Consider the following 18,793-nt stretch of genomic DNA (forward strand, 5'->3'; position numbering starts at 1 on the left):
GCTGGTCGCTGGTGCTGGTGGTAGGGGAGGTAGTGTTTGTGTGACTCTGGTGGGGAAGGTAGTATTTGGTGCTGGCAGCAGCGGAGATGATAGAGGTGGGTTATGGTGGGAAGTGGTGATGGGTGAAATGGTGGTGTGGTACTGGGGGTGTGGCTATGGAGTGACAATTGACTGGGTTGTTGGTGATAAATTGGTCATAGTTGTGATGATGGTGGTAAGGTGGTGATGGTGGTTAAACAGATTTATACTCTTATCCCAGCATCATCCTAACATGACTATTTTCACTGGGTTGTGGTCCATCTGGTAGACAACCTGGGAAAGCATGAGGGTGTCATAGCCTCAAAGCTAAGTGGGAGAGAAGGGAGGCAGGAGTCAGGGAAACCAGGGTTTCTGTGGTAGCTCAGCTGAAAAAGAATCCAACTGCAATGCAGGAGACCAGGGTTCAATTCCTGGGTCAGGAAGTTCCCCTGGAGAAGGGATAGGCTACCCACTCCAGTATTAAGGGCTTCCCTGGTGGCTCAGATGGTAAAAGAATCCACCTAAATGCCAGAGACCTGGGTTCAGTCCCTGGGTTGGGAAGATCCCCTGGAGGAGAGCATACCAACCCACTATTTTATTCTTGCCTAGAGAATCCCCATGGACACCAGTCCACAGGGTCACAAAGAGTCAGACATGACTGAGCGACTTAGTACAGCAGAGCACAGCACAGTCAGAGAATCCAACTAAAAGGGACAGAGGCAGACACCAAGCAGAGAAACAGGCAGAAGCAGAGCGAGCAGAAAGCTTAGCCTGTGTTAGCATATTTACAAATTCTTGTTATAAAGTGAGAATTGCCTGGGAGAACGTCTTAATACTCACAGGCCCCCTCCTTGTAGGGTTTTTCTGGGCTGCATGGTACTGTGGGTTTTACGAGCCTTTAGATGAAAGCCACACACAATCTCTAGTGAGCTGCTCTCTGCGCCTCACTCTTCTCACTTGTAAAACAAAAGAATTGGACTCAATTAGTGACTTCAAAATTAGCTCTAAAAATGATCATTGTGTTCTTAGACAAAAATGAGTACGGGTGAGCAAAATTCTGGATTTTATTCATTGCTTTTGAATTGGGACCAGAAAAGGAGGTCAACAATGAGAACAAGTATCGTTCTTATTAATAGTAGTAACAGGGACTTACTATGTGTCTGACACGGGGCTGAGAATATTATGTACATTACCTCATTTGCTTTTCCCAACCCTACAAGGAGGATGGTTATTCTGAGAAAGAGGAGACTGAGGATGAGTGGTTAAGCTACTCGCTTGAGACAGCACAGCTAGTAAGTTGAGCCAAGGATTTGAACCCTGCATCTCTGACTTCAGGGTCTCTGCTTTTACTGACATTGTCACATTTACCTAGTCTCCAGGATTTCTTTCTTTCCACAACAGGCCTGGGGATCAAGAGCTGCGACTTCCAGGCAGCGAGAAACAACGCAGAGCACCACACCAATGACATCAGCTCCCAGCGGCTCTTCGTGAGGCGGGGGCAGCCCTTCACCATCAGCTTGCACTTTCAGGCTCCAGTGCACACATTTCTGCGTGCCCTGAAGAAGGTAGCCCTCATTGCACAAACTGGTGAGTGGGACTGACTTCAACTCCATTGGCAGTAGGACTAGGGGGTTCTTTCTCCAGACCCACCTCAGGGAACCAAGGGGCAACTGGTTCGCATTGCACCTGGGCCTCAAGAAATTCTGTGAGGATGAGATAATATGCAAGCAAGTGAAAGTGAAAGTCGCTCATTCGTGTCTAACTCTTTGTGACCCTATGGACTGTAGCCCGCCAGGCTCCTCTGTCCATGGAATTCTCCAGGCCAGAATAGTGGAGTGGGTAACCATTCCCTTCTCCAGGGTATCTTCCCAACTCAGGGATCGAAACCAGGTCTCCCATATTGCAAGTAGATTCTTTACCATCTGAGCCACCCAAGAATACTGGAGTGGCTAGCCTATCCCTTCTCCAGTGGATCTTCCCAACCCAGGAATCAAATCGGGGTATCCTGCATTGCAGGCAGATTCTTCACCAGCTGAGCTACCAGGGAAGCCCGATAATATGCATAATAAGTAGCATTTATCATGATTCAGAAGTTGCTTGGCTGCATTAACACTAAGGAGTTTTTCTGCTGCATAGATAATATCAGTTTTGTAGAAAAGCCTGAATGGGATTTAATCTAGGCTAAATATAACACTTAATTTCTACTACTTGCTGAATCTGTACTACATGTCAGATTTTGAGCCAAGGGCTTTACTTGCAATATCTCATTAAGACCTCACATCAGTCCAGTGAAGGAGATAAGACACCCATGTTATACACTATGAGCCTTTTCTAGGTGTTCATGGGTGCTAAAGACCTGTGCTCTCCCCTCACCCTTTTCTGACCCCCACTCCTTGATGGGTGGCTTTCATTCTCCTCCAAATCTAATTTTCACTTACCTCAGTTTTGTGATACTTCCTTTTGTTACTCTGAGTTGTGGCCAAGGGGTCCAAATGACCAACACATCTCTGTGTGACTGCAGGAAAGCAGCCTTCCAAGGCCAATGGGACCCAAGCCACGTTCTCAGTTTCCAGTCTGGGGGACCGGAAGTGGTGGAGTGCAATGGTGGAGGAGAGAGATGACCAGTCCTGGACTATCTCTGTGACCACACCTGCAGATGCTATCATTGGCCACTACTCACTCCTGCTGCAGATCTCGGGCAGGAAACAATGCCTGGGCCAGTTCACACTGCTCTTTAACCCCTGGAATCGAGGTGAGTTGGACCTGGGTCAGCCTGGGCTGCACAAGATTCAAGGCCTTGGAGCTGGGGCCCCACGGGACAGCTCCCTCTAGAACAGCACAGGTACTTAGCCACTGTGGAAACTGCTCCCTGGATGAACAGCCTCTCAGACCCTGGGTCCTGACTTGGTGTCACCTGATGGAAGAAGCCCAGAGCTTCTCACTGAGAGCAGAGGCTAGTCTAGTCCTGGCTCAGGCTACTTAGTCACAGGAGCTGAGACTCACTGAGGTGACCCTAGAAGAACTCCCCTCTGTGATAGCAGGATAGGGGCCGAGAGCCGGAAAGGACTTCAGGATAAGAGGGGGCCTGCAGGACAGGTTTCTCTGATCCCTCCCTTGGCTTCCATAGTCTGTCTGCATGGTGAATCCAGGTTTTGCGGGACCTGAGTTTTTAATTAAATTGGGGGATCCTCTTTAAGAAAAAGAACATAGAATTTTGAATTGCTTAGGTCCTCCATGACTTGAAGTGGGGTTCTGTGCTGGTGAGGGACCCAAAGCTTCAGTTTAACTTCACTGTAAATCTTCCTTCTTGCTTCTTTCTATTTGTTAGTTCTGTCCTTACTATAGACTCTCTCTCTCCATCATGACCCATCCAAATACCTGCCTAGAGCAGCAAATTAGCAACCAGTCTCCCTAGCTCAGCAGCCTCTGGATGGACTTTCCTGGGGTCAGGCAGCCTCCTGAGGCCCAGCCAGTGGCCACCTCTGGCAAAGCTCAGCCCTAGCCGTCAGGACTATTTAATCTAGAAAAGTCGTCAGACGTGGTTGACGTGCCCCAAATGAAAACCAAGAGAACATCTCCTCTTCTTTCCCATTCTGAAGACTGAGTCTTCCTTTTTGAATCCGCCACACCCCACCTTAATCCTTTGGGCTGCCTGAACAGTTATTGAGAGGAAAACAGTTTCTTCCTGTTTGCCCATCCTTGCTACCCCCAGACAAGCGTTTTCCTTTCACGAGTTCACTGCCAGCCCAAAGGGGGGCCTCCTTATGAGGCAGGGCTGGGAACAAGGGGAAGTAGAAGAAATCTCCCCTGAAGCCCCTGAATCCCAGGGCTTGATGGCCTTCCTATACAGCACCTGAGTCCCAGTAACTCCCTGTCTCCACTTCACTTGCCCAGCCTGGAGTCCTTGGGTGGCCCCCTCCTTCAGATAGCCCTGTCTGTCCTCAATCCAGGCCCTTCATTCCTGCTCCAAGGGGGTTGGCAGGTGGAACAATGGAGGAGAACTAGTGTCCACTGAGGTGCCCTTGCCCCATGTGGGTGAGTGTGGATTCAAGGCCCCTTCAGCTGAGCGAGGGCCCATGGCTCTCCACATACTGCCAGAAAGACCCTCAAGCCATTTCCCTCCAAAACTGAGGCTTTACTGTACCTGCCTCATTGACTGAGCGCACACCCAGAGCTAGGCCCTGACAACCTGAGCATAGATGCAGAAATACAGTTCCGGAACAGGCCTTGGTTCAGAGGGAGCTCACAGTCTTGACTCTATGCCAGGATTCCTGTCTCCACACCTGGCTTGTTGGGACCGGTGAGGGAAGGCCTCTCTATGGGGTGAGGTGTCTGTCTGGCCAGGGGTGAAGTATTGGCACTGCCCATCTGGGAGGTGAGTTAGAGATTTTCAGAGATTTTCTGGGACTCAGTCTCATCTTACCATACTTGAAGATGGGGCCCTTCTGGATTCAAAAGGAAATTTTACGCCCTATAGTGAAAGTCAAAGTCCTATTCATAAGCAGGAAGCTTTATAAAGAGGGGAGGGGATGCACCCAAGCGAAGAAGAAGGGTGATACCTATGCTCTGATAATGTACTTCCCAAAGCCTGCAGAGCCCGGGGCCAAACTCCTCGCTTTGAAGCAATTTCCAAAGAGATGATGTCCAGCTGACTTCACAGATAGTACTCAGGATGAAGGGGCAGGAGCCCAGGACTCCTTGGGCACATGATTCTGTGATTTTCTGTCCAAGGTTTTTCAGGGCTTCCTGATATCTAATATCCCAGTGTTCTGTTACCTTGAGTACCCTCATCCTAGTTGGATGGCTTGGAGGATGGTTTGGAAATCCTCTTCTCATTCTAGGCTCCAGGAACCAGTCCAACCAGCCCCTACTTCACCCCCAACAACAGGCAGAGAGAGACACCCGAAAAACAGAGTAGGTCTGCCAGCTGCTCCCAGCTTCCTAGAGTAGGCGATGGCCTCCTTAAAACCCCCACCCACTTCATGACTCCCAGGCAACCCTTCAATGAAGATACTAGGAGAGGCAGCAGGAAGAGCCCATAGGAGTTCTAGACCCCCTTGGACACGCTGGGTGGCTCCCACTGTTCCCTCACACACACAGCCCCACTCTCCCTCCAACCCTACTTGTCTTCCCTTCTGCTCACATCTGTCAACCTGTTTGGTTTTTCTGAAACACTTTTTTTTCTGGTTGAACTTGTGGGAGAGACATAGCAGCCCCCCCCTGGGAAGCCCCCTGGCCTGTTGCCAAATGCTCTTGGTTCAGGAGCAGGTTTCTTTGGGAACCAGTAGGCCTTTTAAGGTTGGCTTATTCCTGTCTGCTGGCTGGCCATGAAAGCCACTGTGGCTGACCCAGGGACTCTCCTCCCCTTCCCCACTCTCACCAGAGAGGAGGCCAGGTCCCAGTATGGGATGAAAAGAGGGGCTTCCTTCACAGTCTCTGCCAGGCCTGAAGCTGAAGGGAAGGCCTGCAGCAGAATCTCACCCAGGCAGGGAGGGCAAAGGCCTGGAGATGGACGGCACACCTAGCATCCTACAGTCCCTCATCCCTGCCTGCTTCTCTCCAGAGGATGCTGTGTTCCTGGGGAATGAAGCTCAGCGCAAGGAGTACTTGCTGAACCAAAATGGCCTCATCTTCCTGGGCACGGCTGACTGCATCCAGGCCGAGCCCTGGGACTTTGGCCAGGTACGGGGTCCTCCAGGGAAGGTGGGGAGACAGTGATCACCCCATAATTTTCAGTGCTCAAGTCAAACAGATTGGGCCAATCCAAAGCCTCTGGTCATGAGGCCATTTCTTCATGCAAGTTCAGCCACGTGGTACCTCGGTCCCCTCAGGGCCACACTAGACCATCCTCCTCAACCACCAGAGTTATCTTCCTAAAGACCATGCAGATGAAGCCTCTGTTAAATCCTCACCATCTACAGGATAGAAACCAAATCCCCTGGCTTGACACATAAGACTCTTCACAGCCAGGCCACTGCTTCCCTTTCCCCAAGAGCACCCGCCCCCCTCCAACTCCATGCTTCAGCTCCTGGTCATCCCTCGATTGTGCAGGCTGAATGTTCCCTCTGCCGGGAATACCTTCCCTCACTTAGCACCTGGAAAATGCCTGCCCATCTTTTAAGGCCCTCTGAAAGTTCTCCCAGCCCCCAGGGGCAGAGTGACTCTCCACTGTGCTCCCTGGGTTGGCATCTCTTCTACAGCCCCAGCCACATTGCTGAGATCTGTAGCCTAAGTGGCCGCGTGTCTCCCTCACTCCTCACTTCTGCTCCTCCAGAGCAGAAGCTGCCATTTTATCCACCCCCACACAGGGACAGCCCTGTTAGGAGCTGTGGGAGCAAATTACGTGAAAAACTGTAGACATGAAAGGACTCGACAGAGCCCTGGTGCTCAAAAGCCCACACTATCAGCAGTCAGACAACAGAAGAGACAAAAGGCTGAGGTGCCGGGCCCTGGGGCAGAGGGAAAAGCGAGAACTTCTTCAGGAACACGGCAGGAAGGAGTGGAGCCTGAGTCAAGGAGAAGGACAAGGGGATGGGGTTGACTTGGGGGAGGAGTGGCTGACTGCACACCCTCCATCATGTGTGGCCCTGTGTGGTCCTTACAGCTCGAGGAGGATGTCATCAACCTTGGCTTGAGCTTACTGACCGTGGACAATCAGGTGGAGAAGTGGGGCAACCCCGTGCATGTGGCCCGAGTCTTGGGCGCCTTGGTGAGTGAAGACGGGGTGGGGAGGAGGAGGAGATGAGACAGCAGTCCTCTGCCAGAGCTGCCCCCGTCTAGGGCCCCAGAAGTTTTTTACTCACGAATGGTCCCCTCTTCCCAGAGTGCAGGGGGCAGTCCCTGGAGAAGGATCTGAGTGAGGAGGGGCAGACAGTAGCATCCAGCGGGGAGAGAAATGACAGGAAGGTGTCCTCCTTCAGGTCATAAGCCATCGAGGACTAAAACTGACCTGGGTTTCCTTGAGACCTCCCTCTCCCTGCCTCCTCACCCTCAGCCCTGACAGGGAGCTTAGGTCCCTGGGAAGAAGGGGGTCAGTTCCATCTTACCCATGGGTTGGTGATAAGGCAGTCAAAGGAACTTGTTTTCATTTCTAAATTATTCCAATGAAGGTGGCTTGGTCCTTTCCTGCTACTGCTGCTGCTTAGTCGCTTCAGTCGTGTCCGACTCTGTGTGACCCCATGACGGCAGCCCATCAGGCTCCACCGTCCCTGGGATTCTCTAGGCAAGAACACTGAAGTGGGTCGCCATTTCCTTCTCCAATGCATGAAAGTGAAAAGTGAAAGTGAAGTCGCTTAGTCGTGTCCGACTCTTAGCGACCCCACGGACTGCAGCCTACCAGGCTCCTCCATCCATGGGATTTTCCAGGCAAGAGTACTGGAGTGAGGTGCCATTCCTTAAAAAGTTCTCTCACAGGAGTAATGTGCTCTCTATTTCCTCATGTGGCTCAGTCCTTTCCTCTGAGGAGGTGGTGAGGGACAGGGCTAGCCTGCGAGGAGGAGGAAACATGGGCCTCAAGGTCCCAGGTGCAAACACTCGAAGAATCAGGGCCAGGCAGACCAAGGAACAGTGAAAGCCTCCAGCGAGGGGGAGCCCTCCTGCTGCTCTCGTGTCCTGAGTTTCATTTGCCACTATGGGCTTCCCTGGTGGCTCACACGGTACAGAATCCACCTGCAATGCGGGAGACCTGGGTTCAATCCAGGTTTCAACCCCTGGGTCAGGAAGATCCCCTGGAGAAGGGAATGACAACCCACTTCAGTATTCTTGCCTGGAGAATCCCATGGACAAAGGAGCCTAATGGGCTACAGTCCAGGGGGTCACAAGAATCGGATACGACGGAGCAACTAACACTTTCATGGCTCATGAACCCCCGCTTCTGAAGGACTTGTTAAAAAGGAGAGTTCCCAGACACGATCCCAGTGGATGAGGGTGGGGCCCAGGAACATACAGGTTTAACAAGTTCCAGGTGATTGCCATACAGGTGATCTCCATACAGGTGATCTGTTCACCATGCCTGGAGAGCTGTAATGAGCCCTCGCTACGGGCATGCTAAGTCACTTCAGTCGTGTCCGGCTCTTTGTGACCCTATGGACTGTAGCCCACCAAGCTCCTCTGTCCGTGGGATTCCCCAGGCAAGAATACTGGAGTGGGTTTCCATGCCCTCCTCTAGGGGATCTTCCCCACCCAGGGATTGAACACATGTCTCTTTCATCTCCTGCATTGGCAGGGGGGATCTTTACCACTAGCGCCACCTGAGAAACCCGAGCCCTCCCTACCCATCCCCATAAACATCCACACGTTTCCCCCAAACAGCTGCACATTCTTAAGGAGAAGTCTGTCCTGCCCACTGCGAAGATCCAGACTACGGAGGAAAGGGCCTTGCTGAACAAGCGCCGGGGCAGTGCACCCATCCTGCGACAGTGGGTCACTGGTCATGGGAGGCCTGTGTACGAGGGTCAGGCCTGGGTGTTGGCAGCTGTTGCTTGCACAGGTACAGAGCAGACTTGCCTGCCACACCCAGGCAAGTCACCTTGGCTACCACACAGAGTGTCTGCCTTGCTTCTTGGGTTGCCCAGTACCCCCTGCCCCATGACATCTCCAAAAGCAGCCACTGCCTCCAACTCCGCAGCATTCCCCCACCTCCACCACACCTGTGATTGCTTCCCATGCACCATCTGGCTACGATGGCTTTTCCCCAGCCACTCCTCCCAACCAGCTTCTGCTCCTTTTCCCAGATTCAGCAAAGTTGGGCCCATCTGGTGAGCTCTGCTCCCAAACTCCCCAAAGCTCCTCCCTGCCTCTGCCCCAGAAAAGCCAGTCCCAGCACTCTGTTGAAGCCTCCTGCTGCTGTGTACTCCACCCGCTGTGTAACTTGTCTGCTTCTCATTACTTGGCCTTCATATAGCGTAGGTCGGGCGGGTGTCAATTCCTGTGCCCCTTCTCTTTCCACAATGTCACCCGGCATTTAAGACCATGAACGTGCCTAGTGTCCAGAGGAGACACGGAGAATGCTAGCCATAGGCCCCATCCCCGCATCCCAGCCCCCTCTGGTGCCCTGACCCTCTGCCCACTTCCATGCAGTGCTGCGAGGCCTGGGAATCCCTGCCCGAGTTGTTACCACGTTCACCTCAGCCCAGGGCACGGGCGGGGACCTGCTGGTAAACGAGTACTACAACGAGGAGGGGCTTCAGAATGGAGAAGACAACAGAGGCAGAGCCTGGTGAGAAGCCCAAAGGGGGTGGATGAAGTCCTAGACCTGACAGGGCTCCAAACCCGCAGGCTGTCATCCATGGGAACCTCCCAGCCCAAGTAGCCCTGCTTTGAATAGGCCTTCAGGACTCCGAAAGGCAGGATTCTGAAGGTCAGGGTGAATGTGAGATGCACGCCCCTTCCTGGGAGTGTTGGAACCACTCTTACACAGCGTCCTCCCATCCACTTAGTCGCAGCTCTGTCATCTCTAGGACTGCTTCAGGACTTTTGCCCCCCACTTGTATTGTTCCCTTTGCTTCAGGATCTTCCAGACTTCCACTGAGTGCTGGATGGCCCGGCCTGATCTGCTTGAGGTTTATGACGGATGGCAGATTCTATACCCAAGTGCTCTTAAAGGAGGTGAAGGTAAAGCCTGGGGTGGGCCTAGGACCACCAGGTTCCCAGAGCTGCAAGAGTACAAGGAGTCCCTTGGAGAGGAAACGGGCAGCAGGTGGTCCATAGCAGGTCTGCAGCCCCTAAAACAGAAGTGGTGGCAGGACTGATAGTCAGCGGTGGGATGCTGGCCCAAGGCCCCCCAGGAACAGAACAGTCACAGAGCCCGGTACATAGGAAGTGTTCAACAAAGGTAACCTCCTCTTGTCATGTCTGTGGTCAAGCTGGCTTAGGAACTCCCATGTACTCTGTAACTCTGAGGTCTTGTCCAAGAGAGCACCTGCCATAGACCATGACCAAAAAGTTATGTCACTAAAAGTGAGCTTCCCCTCAGCTGTGCCCTCTCAGAAACCCTGCCTAGTGCCCACCTCTGACCTTGATTCCAGTGGAGGGGCAATAGGGCATTAGGATGGGAACAGAGGTTTTGCTGCTCTGACCAAAGCCAAGGTCTGGGTATGATTCCTCTCACTCATTGACATTTCTCTCCCTCAGTCCTGGAGGCCTGTGATCTGGTCCCAGTCAGAGCCGTCAAGGAGGGGATAGTGTGGCTGACCCCTGCAGCATCAGACATTTTTGCCTCAATAAATGCCTCATGTGTGGTCTGGAAGTGCCGTGAGGACGGGACACTGGAGTTGACTGACTGCAACACCAAGTATTTTGGCAATAATATCAGCACCAAGAATGTGGACTGTGACCGCCATGAGGACATCACACAGAACTACAAGTATCCTGAAGGTATCAGGCAGTGGGGGGCCTCCTGGGTGGCTCAGAGGTAAAGAATCTGCCCACCAATGCAGGAGATGCCAGTTCTATCCCTGGGTCAGGAAGATCCCTTGGAGTAGGAAATGGCAACACACTCATTTTCTTGCCCAGAAAAATCCCATGGATAGACTGAGTGGCTACAGTCTGTGGGGTTGCAAAGAATTTGATGCTACTGAAGCAATTTAGCATGCACGCACTGGGCAGAGGAGGGCCCCAAACAGCAACAGAGAGAAAGGAATGGGCCAGACACATGCAGGCCAGGGAGACATGCAGTCCGTTCCCCATCACATGAAACAGGACTTCTCAACCCCCTTTGACTTTACTCACATTTTGGACCAGATATCTTTGCTATCTGGGAGGCTGTGCAACCTGGGACATTCAGAAGCCTTCCTGGTCTCTATCCTCTAGATGCCAGCCTCTCCTCAACCACCGCCGCCAGTTGTGACAACCAGAAATGTCTCCTGACATTTCCAGATGTCCCCTGGGGGCAAAATTGTCCCCAGCTGAGAACCACTGCTGTGGAACAGGCTACTTAATACCAAGCCCAGGTGATTTCCCTGGTGGTCCAGTGGTTAAGACTCTGCACTTCTACTGCAGGGGGTTAATCCCTGGTTGGGAAGCTAAGACCCCACATGTCACATGTGGCATGGCCAAAGACAAAACAAAAAACAAGCCCAGCTGCCAGGAAATACTCTCTCCTTCCTGCTGTCCTCCAACACTCCCCAACCTCCCTGTGTATTCCCCTCCATATTAGTTATTAGAGCGCACTGCTGCGCTGTCCACCCATTTGTCCAAGCAAGAAAGCCTGCCCTGTTCTTGAGCCTCCCATGGTACCCTCACACCCATCTCCTCATCTCCTTCCCCAATGCCTGCAGGTCACCCAGGGCCTCATCATCTCTTTTCTACAGTATGATAGTAGCCTCCTAATTGGACCCCTGCCTCCAGTCTCCCCATCATTATTCCATCTCTAACTTACAGTTTCAAGAATGAGCTTCCCAGGACACAAATATATTTATGTTACAGAATATTCCTGCTCCAGAATATTCCATGGCCTCCATTTCCCTTGGAATAAGTCCAAACTCCTTCACTTAGGAAAATACAAGTTCCTGCAACTTGTACAAAAACTAGCTCTCCCACCATTCAAGGGGCAAAGTCATAGTACTTGAAGAACTTGACCCCTGAGTGACTTGGAAGAGACACACTGTATCTGTGGTGAGTTTGTCTAACACAAACCTTTTTTTTTTTAGCTACATGTGGTGCAAGAGGTTTGCAAGGCTCTTGTGGCCTTGGCAAATTTGAGCAGTAGTGGGTCAATGAACCTTAATCCTGAGCTTTTATTAGAAGGGTCTATACCTGCTGGGTAAGAGGCCTGCTTTGTTTATTTCATTCTTCAGGATCTTCTCAAGAAAAAATGGTGCTAGAGAAAGTCCAGAAATACAGAATGAAACACAAGAATGATGGCATCTATCCTCCTTGTTGTGAGACTGATGATCCTCTACATCTCTTTTTGAAAGCACCGAGTTCCCTAGCCCTGGGAAAGAACGTAGAGATCTCTTTGAACTTGTTAAACCCCACTGACCAGGAGAAGGAAGTGCAGCTGGCAATTGGGCTGCAGGCAATGTACTACAATGGCGTCCTTGCTGCCAAGCTCTGGAGGAAGAATTTTGTCCTTATACTCAGTGCCAACTCAGGTAACTATCTGTGATTCCTTCCCAACACTCTACACGCCCGGCTTCCACTCTGAGCAGGCAGCAGCCATACAGCAACCCCTGCAGATTCGATGACATGGTTTCTAGTTCCTGATGTGCCCGCTCCCTCCCTCCCTCCCTCCCTCCCTCTCTCTCTCTCTCATTCAATACATATTTACTGAGCTTCACACGGGAAAAACAAAACCCACAATTCTGATTGTAGTCGTTTGAATAAACAGACTATGGAGCAGTGTAAGAAGTGTTTGACGAGGTAAATGCAGTACAATTGTGAATTAGAATCTCTCCCAGGCAGGAGCAGGCTGCCCCCAGGTAAATCAGGCTGCCCTGGGTCTTGAAGGATGAGTAAGGCAGTGTCAGAGAAGTGAGTCGTGGGCTTTCCAGGCAGAAGGGACATAGGCCCAGGTTCTTCCTCCTCCTTAAGATTCTTATGTAATTGATCTGGAGCCGGATCCAGGCACTGGAATTTTTTCAGAGCTCCCTGTGTTATTCTAGAGTTGAAATTCCCTGGACTAGAGCAGCTGTTCGGAGAAGGCAATGGCAACCCACTCCAGTACTCTTGCCTGGAAAATCCCATGGATGGAGGGGCCTGGTGGGCTGCAGTCCATGGGGTCGCTAGGAGTCGGACACGACTGAGCGACTTCACTTTCACTTTTCACTTTCATGCATTGGAGAAGGAAATGGCAACCCACTCCAGTGTTCTTGCCTGGAGAATCCCAGGGACGGGGGAGCCTGGTGGGCTGCTGTCTATGGGGTCGCACAGAGTCGGACACGACTGAAGTGACTTAGCAGCAGCAGCAGCAGAGCAGCTGTTCTCCAACTTTGCTGCACATAAGAACCACCTGGGGGAAGTTTGATGATCAGCCTGCACCCCAGACCAATTAAGTCAGAAATTTGACCCAAACATCAAAAATATTGTTAAGTCCTTGGGTGACTCCAATGTGCAGGCAAGAGAATCAGTGGAATAGAGCTTGTTTACATGATTGCAGCAACCTCCTGACTGGTCCCCCTGTCTCCAGTCTTTCTACTCTGTTCCCTTTCCAAGAGTGGGAGGAGTGGAGTGGGGGAGTTGCATGAGAGCTAGACTGGGCCAGATCTTGAAGTGGCTTGTAGATGCAGCTCAAGAGTTTGGGTTTTATTCTCTGGGCAATGGGGAGCTGGTAAAAGGTTTTAACCAGAGGAGTCAATGGGATTAGAAATTCATTTTTGAAAAAGAACTTTTGGTAGAATGGAATGGAAGGGGTCATATTAGAGTCATGTATCTCAACCTTGTCTGTATGTTGAATCACCTGGAGAACTTCAAATATACTGATTCCTAGGTCTCTCGGTCAGAGTCTGTTATAATTGACTTGGGGTGTGGCTTGGCATTGGGAATTTTTAAAGCTTCCCATATGATTCCAAGGTGTATCTAATGTGTATCCAACAACCACAGATTAGAAGTTGGAAGGTTTTGAAAAAATTGAAGGACAAAGTAAACTAGCAGAACTTTTCAAATGAAGTCATATTATAGAAGTGGGCTAGATTGGACTTGTGTATGTGGCTAGACGGTGCTTCCAGTTTGGGTGAGCCTCTAAAGTAGGGCCAATGGGAAAGAACAGGTTTGGGGAGAAAGATGATGCGTTCTGTTTGTTGCATGTTGGGTTTGAAATCCCAGAAGACATCTGAGCTGTGATGGGCAGTAGGCAGCTGGAAACCTAAACCTGGTATTCTAGATAAAGTCCTGGATGGGCGCAGGGGAGAGTGGAGAAGGACTGAGAGAAAATGAGAGGGCGAGGAGGAAACCCAGGCAGCACCAGCATGTAGACACCAGACAGGGAGACAGCAGAGTGAGAGACTAAGTCAAAGAGAAGAAGGGGGAGCCCAGCATGGCCAGTGGAGAGGCTGTGAGAGGTCAAGGCTGGAAAGCCTCTACTGACAGAGAGGTCTGATGGAGAAGCAATAGGTTCTTGGGGCTTAAACTGACTGAGAGCTGAGGAGGTGAGACAAGGTATGCAGTCCTTTCAGGAAGAATGGATGGAAAAAGAAAAGAGGCTGGGTGGCAGACAGGGAAACGCGGGAGAGGGAGGTTCTGCTCCCTCTTCTGCTTATATGCTGAAGAAGAATTCATAGGGAGAAAAAGACGAAGCCTCAGGAGAGATGGGTTATAACCGATGGTGCAACCTTTGAGGAAATGAGACACAACTAGAATAATTATAGCTCACATTTATTGAGCACTTATTTTTGGCAAACATGATGCTAAGTGTTCTGTATGCATTATCTCACTTATCCTCATAATGACCTTATGAGGCAGGAACCATTATCATCCCCGCAAAAGATGAGGAGACCAAAACACAGAAAGTTAAATAAATTGCCCACAGTTACACAGCTAAGCAGCAATGAGGCTGGGATGGAACACTGATTTAAAAAGCAGAAGACAGGATCTGGGCACAGAGGGGGCCTCACCCTGGAGGCAGTGGTGAGGAACGAAGGGTGGCTTCATTTTCTCTGCAAACGGAAAAGAACAGAAGCAGGGAAGGGGAGGGGACCAAGCAAGCATATATTCAGCCATGATGGCGTGGCAGGTCTGAGGCCAGCACTTAACAACTGTCTCATGAACCAGAAGCCGTCCCACCTAGGTGGTATTACTAGACAAGGAGATTGAGGCTCCACTTGTAGTTCACAGGGCCCTTTCCAGAGCCCTGTGGAGGTGGTCTACCAAATGTGTTGTGCTCATGATGGTGATGTTGGTCTTGGGTGGGCTTTGTTTGTTTGTTTTTTGCTGCCCCTGGTCTTAGTTGCAGCATTCGGGCTCTTGGTTGTGGAATGGGGGAACTGTTTTCCTGACTGGGGGTTGAACCTGGACCCCTGCCTTGAGACCACGGAGTCCTAACCACTGGACCACCAGGGAAGTCCTTTTGGGTGGGTTCTTGAGTGAGTTCATTCTGAAATTGCTCTGAGGAATGAGGCATCTTTCTGGCTTCAGTGAGGCCCTGACTCTTGGGAGTCATGTGTGAAACCACTGCTTGTCTCTGGGGCACATGCACTCACTCCAGGGCACTGACTCCACCTGTTACGTGTTTCAGTTAAGAAAATCTCTACCTCCCTGTTCAACTCCAATTTTGAACAAAGCCTGCCAGAGAATACCTTCCTCAGACTCACTGCCATGGCAACGCACTCCAGCCTTCCCTGCTTTGCCCAGCAAGACATCGCCATTCGCAGACCACACCTTGCCATAGAGGTAGGCACCGGTCCTTCCCCAAATCACTGTTTGCTGCTCTTCAGGTCACCGTTTCACAAAGAACAGAGCCCCTCAAGCTTCAGAGCAGGTGACCGTGCTGAAGAAACTATCAGGAAATGCTGGGTTGAGAGCTCCTTCTCTTGAAAGAGATGATTTCTTATATATGATACTAAGATTTAAATCTTTCCACTTTAAGTAAAGGTTTCTAAAATTGGGAGTCTTCTCAGTGGCTGCTTCCAAACTCACAAAGATAATAATAGCCTATGGTCATTTAGCACTTTATACAATACCAATGTATTTTCACATTTTACTTCTTTTAATAACAACAGCCCTGGGAGGTGAACTCTTCCCATTATTCAGATGAGGAAAGTATCCTGCCTACAAATCATAAAAATGGGCTGTCTTAAGAGGCTTGGGGCTCTTAGTCCAGTCCTCTTTCCACATGTGTACCCAGACCAAAATGAATGTGACTTGGTCTCTGCCCTGGAAGGGGTTACAGTTGGGCAAGAGTGTCACAACGTGTGGTCTTCTATGTCAGAGCTTTCAGAGGAACAAAGTCACTCTGGCACAAGTGAAGTAAAGAGGCCTATTTCCGGCTGGGGGTTTGGGAAAGCTTCATGGAGGAGGTGGCATTTGAGTCAGGCTTTGAACAATAGGTAAGCTTTCAGTGCAGAGGAGGGAGAAGGCCATTGCAAATGGAAGACTGAGTAGAGAGGCCCAAAGGGAGGGAGCCTGAGGGCTGTGCTGGGGCTGGGAAATTGCCCACAGCGGTTAAGGTATAGTCAGGGGTAGAACAGATGAGCCTGGGATAGATTGGGGTTAGATTGTGAAGGGCTCTGAAGGCCAACCAAAGCTGAATTCTAAAACAATGGGAAACCTTCCAAGGTTTCCAAGTAAAGGAAAGGCAGCATCAGTGTCATCAGTGATGGATCAAGGGTGAGAGAAAATACAGAAGACCAAGTAGAGGGCTAGGGAAGTCAGCAGTTGAGTTTAGGTGAGGATGGTAGAGATAGGAGAATAACCAAGAAAGGGTTCAGGGAGGGTAGCCAGGAAGGGAAGGAGTGACTACAGCTCCATGCTCTTGGGATCCCCCACAGATGCCAGAGACAGCAGAGCAACATCAGCCCCTGATGGCCTCGGTCAGCATCCATAACCCCCTCGATGTTCCCTTGGAAGACTGTGTGATCTCCATCTTCGGAAAGGGGCTCGTTCATAGAGAGAAGAGCTACAGGTAAGAGACCACAAACTTCTCATCCCACAGAAGTATCTCAACCTGTCAGAAAGGCAGGAACCTGGCCTTCCCTGGTGGCTCAAATGGTAAAGAATGGCAGGAACCCAAGATGACACTCTGTTTGCTGTGTCCATGAAGACAGAGCAGATACCTGCCAGAGCTGAACTAAAAGATCAGAGCCTCTCTCTCCCTGGGGCCACCAACGTTTACAGGGGTACAGGACAGAGGGAGGCTCTGTGCCCTTTGGGCACCTCACGCTGCTTGAGGCCCTGATCATGCAGAGAGGGCCTGGGTATTACTGATGAACACAGGTGAGGGGGTTAGGGAACATCAAAGGGAAGAGCTGCATTCTACCAGTGACAACACAATACAGAATTTTATTTACACATTTCCTTTTACTCCTATTCCCACCACCACTCTTCATATCCTTGTCTTAGTATGTGTAAAATGTGTACTGTTGCTTCATGAGCCTGTATTTTTAAACTATATAAATGCTATGTCTAATTCATTTCACTCAGAACTGTTTTTCACTCATCCACGTCAAGTCCCTTGTTTCTGCTACAAATTACTCCATCACATATGCCCCTGCTTCCTACCACACCACTCCACAGTGCCTCCAACTCTCAGACACCATAAATACACATATTCCCTTATATACCTGCTTGAAAATTCATGTGTGGGGGGTAAATACACAGGAATGGAGTTGCTGAGACATAGGATAAGACCTGGTTTGACCACATGCTATCAGATTGGTTTGTAGAATGGCTGCAGTTCCGTCCAGCAGTACTTGACAGCTTCTGTATTCCTACCATCCCTCCACTCTTGGCAATACCATTTTCTCTTTTAATCCAGTCTAACAGGAATAAAATAATATCTCATCATTGTTTTAATTTGCAACTCTTCATGTTTATCAGCCTTTTCCATTTCCTCCTCTGTATAGTTCCTTAACTTGGCCCACTTTTTTTTTTGCTGTTCCTTTTTTCTTTGTTGACCTGTGGGTATATATATACACACATATATTCATACACACAAACCCTGTATAAAGTAGGTTATTAGCACCTTGTTGGCTTTAGATGTTGCAAGTATCTTAGTTAATCATTGCTCCTTCTCTCGTGAGGTCCACAGCATCCTCCACTAAACACACACATACAGTTTAGAGTTCACGATGCCTGTTCCAAGCCCGAGGTCCCTGACAGGTTGTGTGGTTGTTGAGCTACCACCTCAGCCTCAAGAAACTCAGTCACTCTTGGTCATAAGTTGAGAGAAGGACTGCCAGCATTTAACCAGACTTCTGTGGTCGCCCAGATAAATTGTAAGGCAAAGCTTCTCAAAAGAAATCTGCACCATTTGCTCAGTCACCATAAGGTCCACAGGTAGACAAGAAAGGTGCCAACAGGGCTCCAAACACCACCTGCTGGCATCCTGACATCTCAGTACGCCCACTACACCCACTGCAGTTAGCAATGAGGCTTCTAAAACCATAGTTTCACAAGCCTACTATTACCAAGAATGAGACCAGACTGAAGTCACAGGTGATGAAACGACAGATGCAACCTGGAAGCCCTTAGAATAGGATGTTTCTCAACCATACAGCTGCTCACCATGGAGGCTCCTGCCTTCCACCCCCTTCAAACCTCCTCTGTTTTAACAGCTGGGTACTTACATGTTTATTTCTTCAGGGTCCACCTCTGTAAGCAGGTCAGGATCACATTCACTGGGACTTTTCTTTTCTTCTATTTCAGAGTGAATTCGGTGCAGCCCAGAAACACTTTGCGCACCCAACTCAAGTTCGTGCCAATGAAGGTGGGATGCCAGAGGCTCACTGTGGAAATGGACTGCAACATGTTCCAGAACCTAACCAACTTCAGAACTGTCACGGTGGTAGCCCCTAAATCTCCAGCTTAAACTTCCAGCTCCAGCATCACTTTCCCCAACCACCTCCTGAATCTACAATCTAAAACTAAGCATGATGGGAAGAGAAACTTTGCTTATCAGATAAACGATTCTCTGCTCAGGTTGAGCACGAGAGGACCAAGAACAAAACTAGATTCCCCACCTCAAAAAAACTTATATTCTCAGAAATCAACAGAAAAAGCACTCATTTCTGTCACCCCAGCTCAAAGCATCTATGAAGACTAGTTGTCTTAAAATACAAACTATTGGGCTCAAGGAATTTTTTTAAAAAGGCTTCATAAAGGTATTCAGATAAGTAAATTTTTT

At 50.0% G+C, this 18,793-nt stretch overlaps 1 protein-coding gene across 1 annotated transcript; it reads left to right on the top strand.

Annotated features, from left to right (window-relative positions):
* The first annotated feature begins 1,053 nt into the window (after window positions 1-1,053).
* Window positions 1,054-18,758, top strand: EPB42 (erythrocyte membrane protein band 4.2). Its single transcript, XM_086319042.1, has 13 exons — window positions 1,054-1,063; window positions 1,420-1,605; window positions 2,540-2,770; window positions 5,582-5,700; window positions 6,623-6,727; window positions 8,329-8,506; window positions 9,097-9,235; window positions 9,527-9,630; window positions 10,150-10,392; window positions 11,814-12,110; window positions 15,188-15,342; window positions 16,440-16,573; window positions 18,316-18,758. The coding sequence occupies exons 1-13, from the start codon at window positions 1,054-1,056 to the stop codon at window positions 18,476-18,478; spliced, it is 2,064 nt and encodes a 687-aa protein (XP_086175168.1). The 3' UTR covers window positions 18,479-18,758.
* Window positions 18,759-18,793: the final 35 nt, after the last annotated feature.

The sequence above is a fragment of the Bos grunniens genome, chromosome 10 (assembly GCF_055505025.1).
Source record: "Bos grunniens cultivar Pamir isolate PY7600 chromosome 10, Bosgru_T2T1.0, whole genome shotgun sequence".
NCBI lineage: Eukaryota > Metazoa > Chordata > Mammalia > Artiodactyla > Bovidae > Bos > Bos grunniens.

Coding starts and splice junctions, on each gene's coding strand:
- EPB42 (XM_086319042.1), top strand. Junction 8,507..9,096: donor GGCAGCTGTTGCTTGCACAG/GTACAGAGCAGA, acceptor ACTTCCATGCAG/TGCTGCGAGGCCTGGGAATC. Junction 15,343..16,439: donor GACCACACCTTGCCATAGAG/GTAGGCACCGGT, acceptor GATCCCCCACAG/ATGCCAGAGACAGCAGAGCA.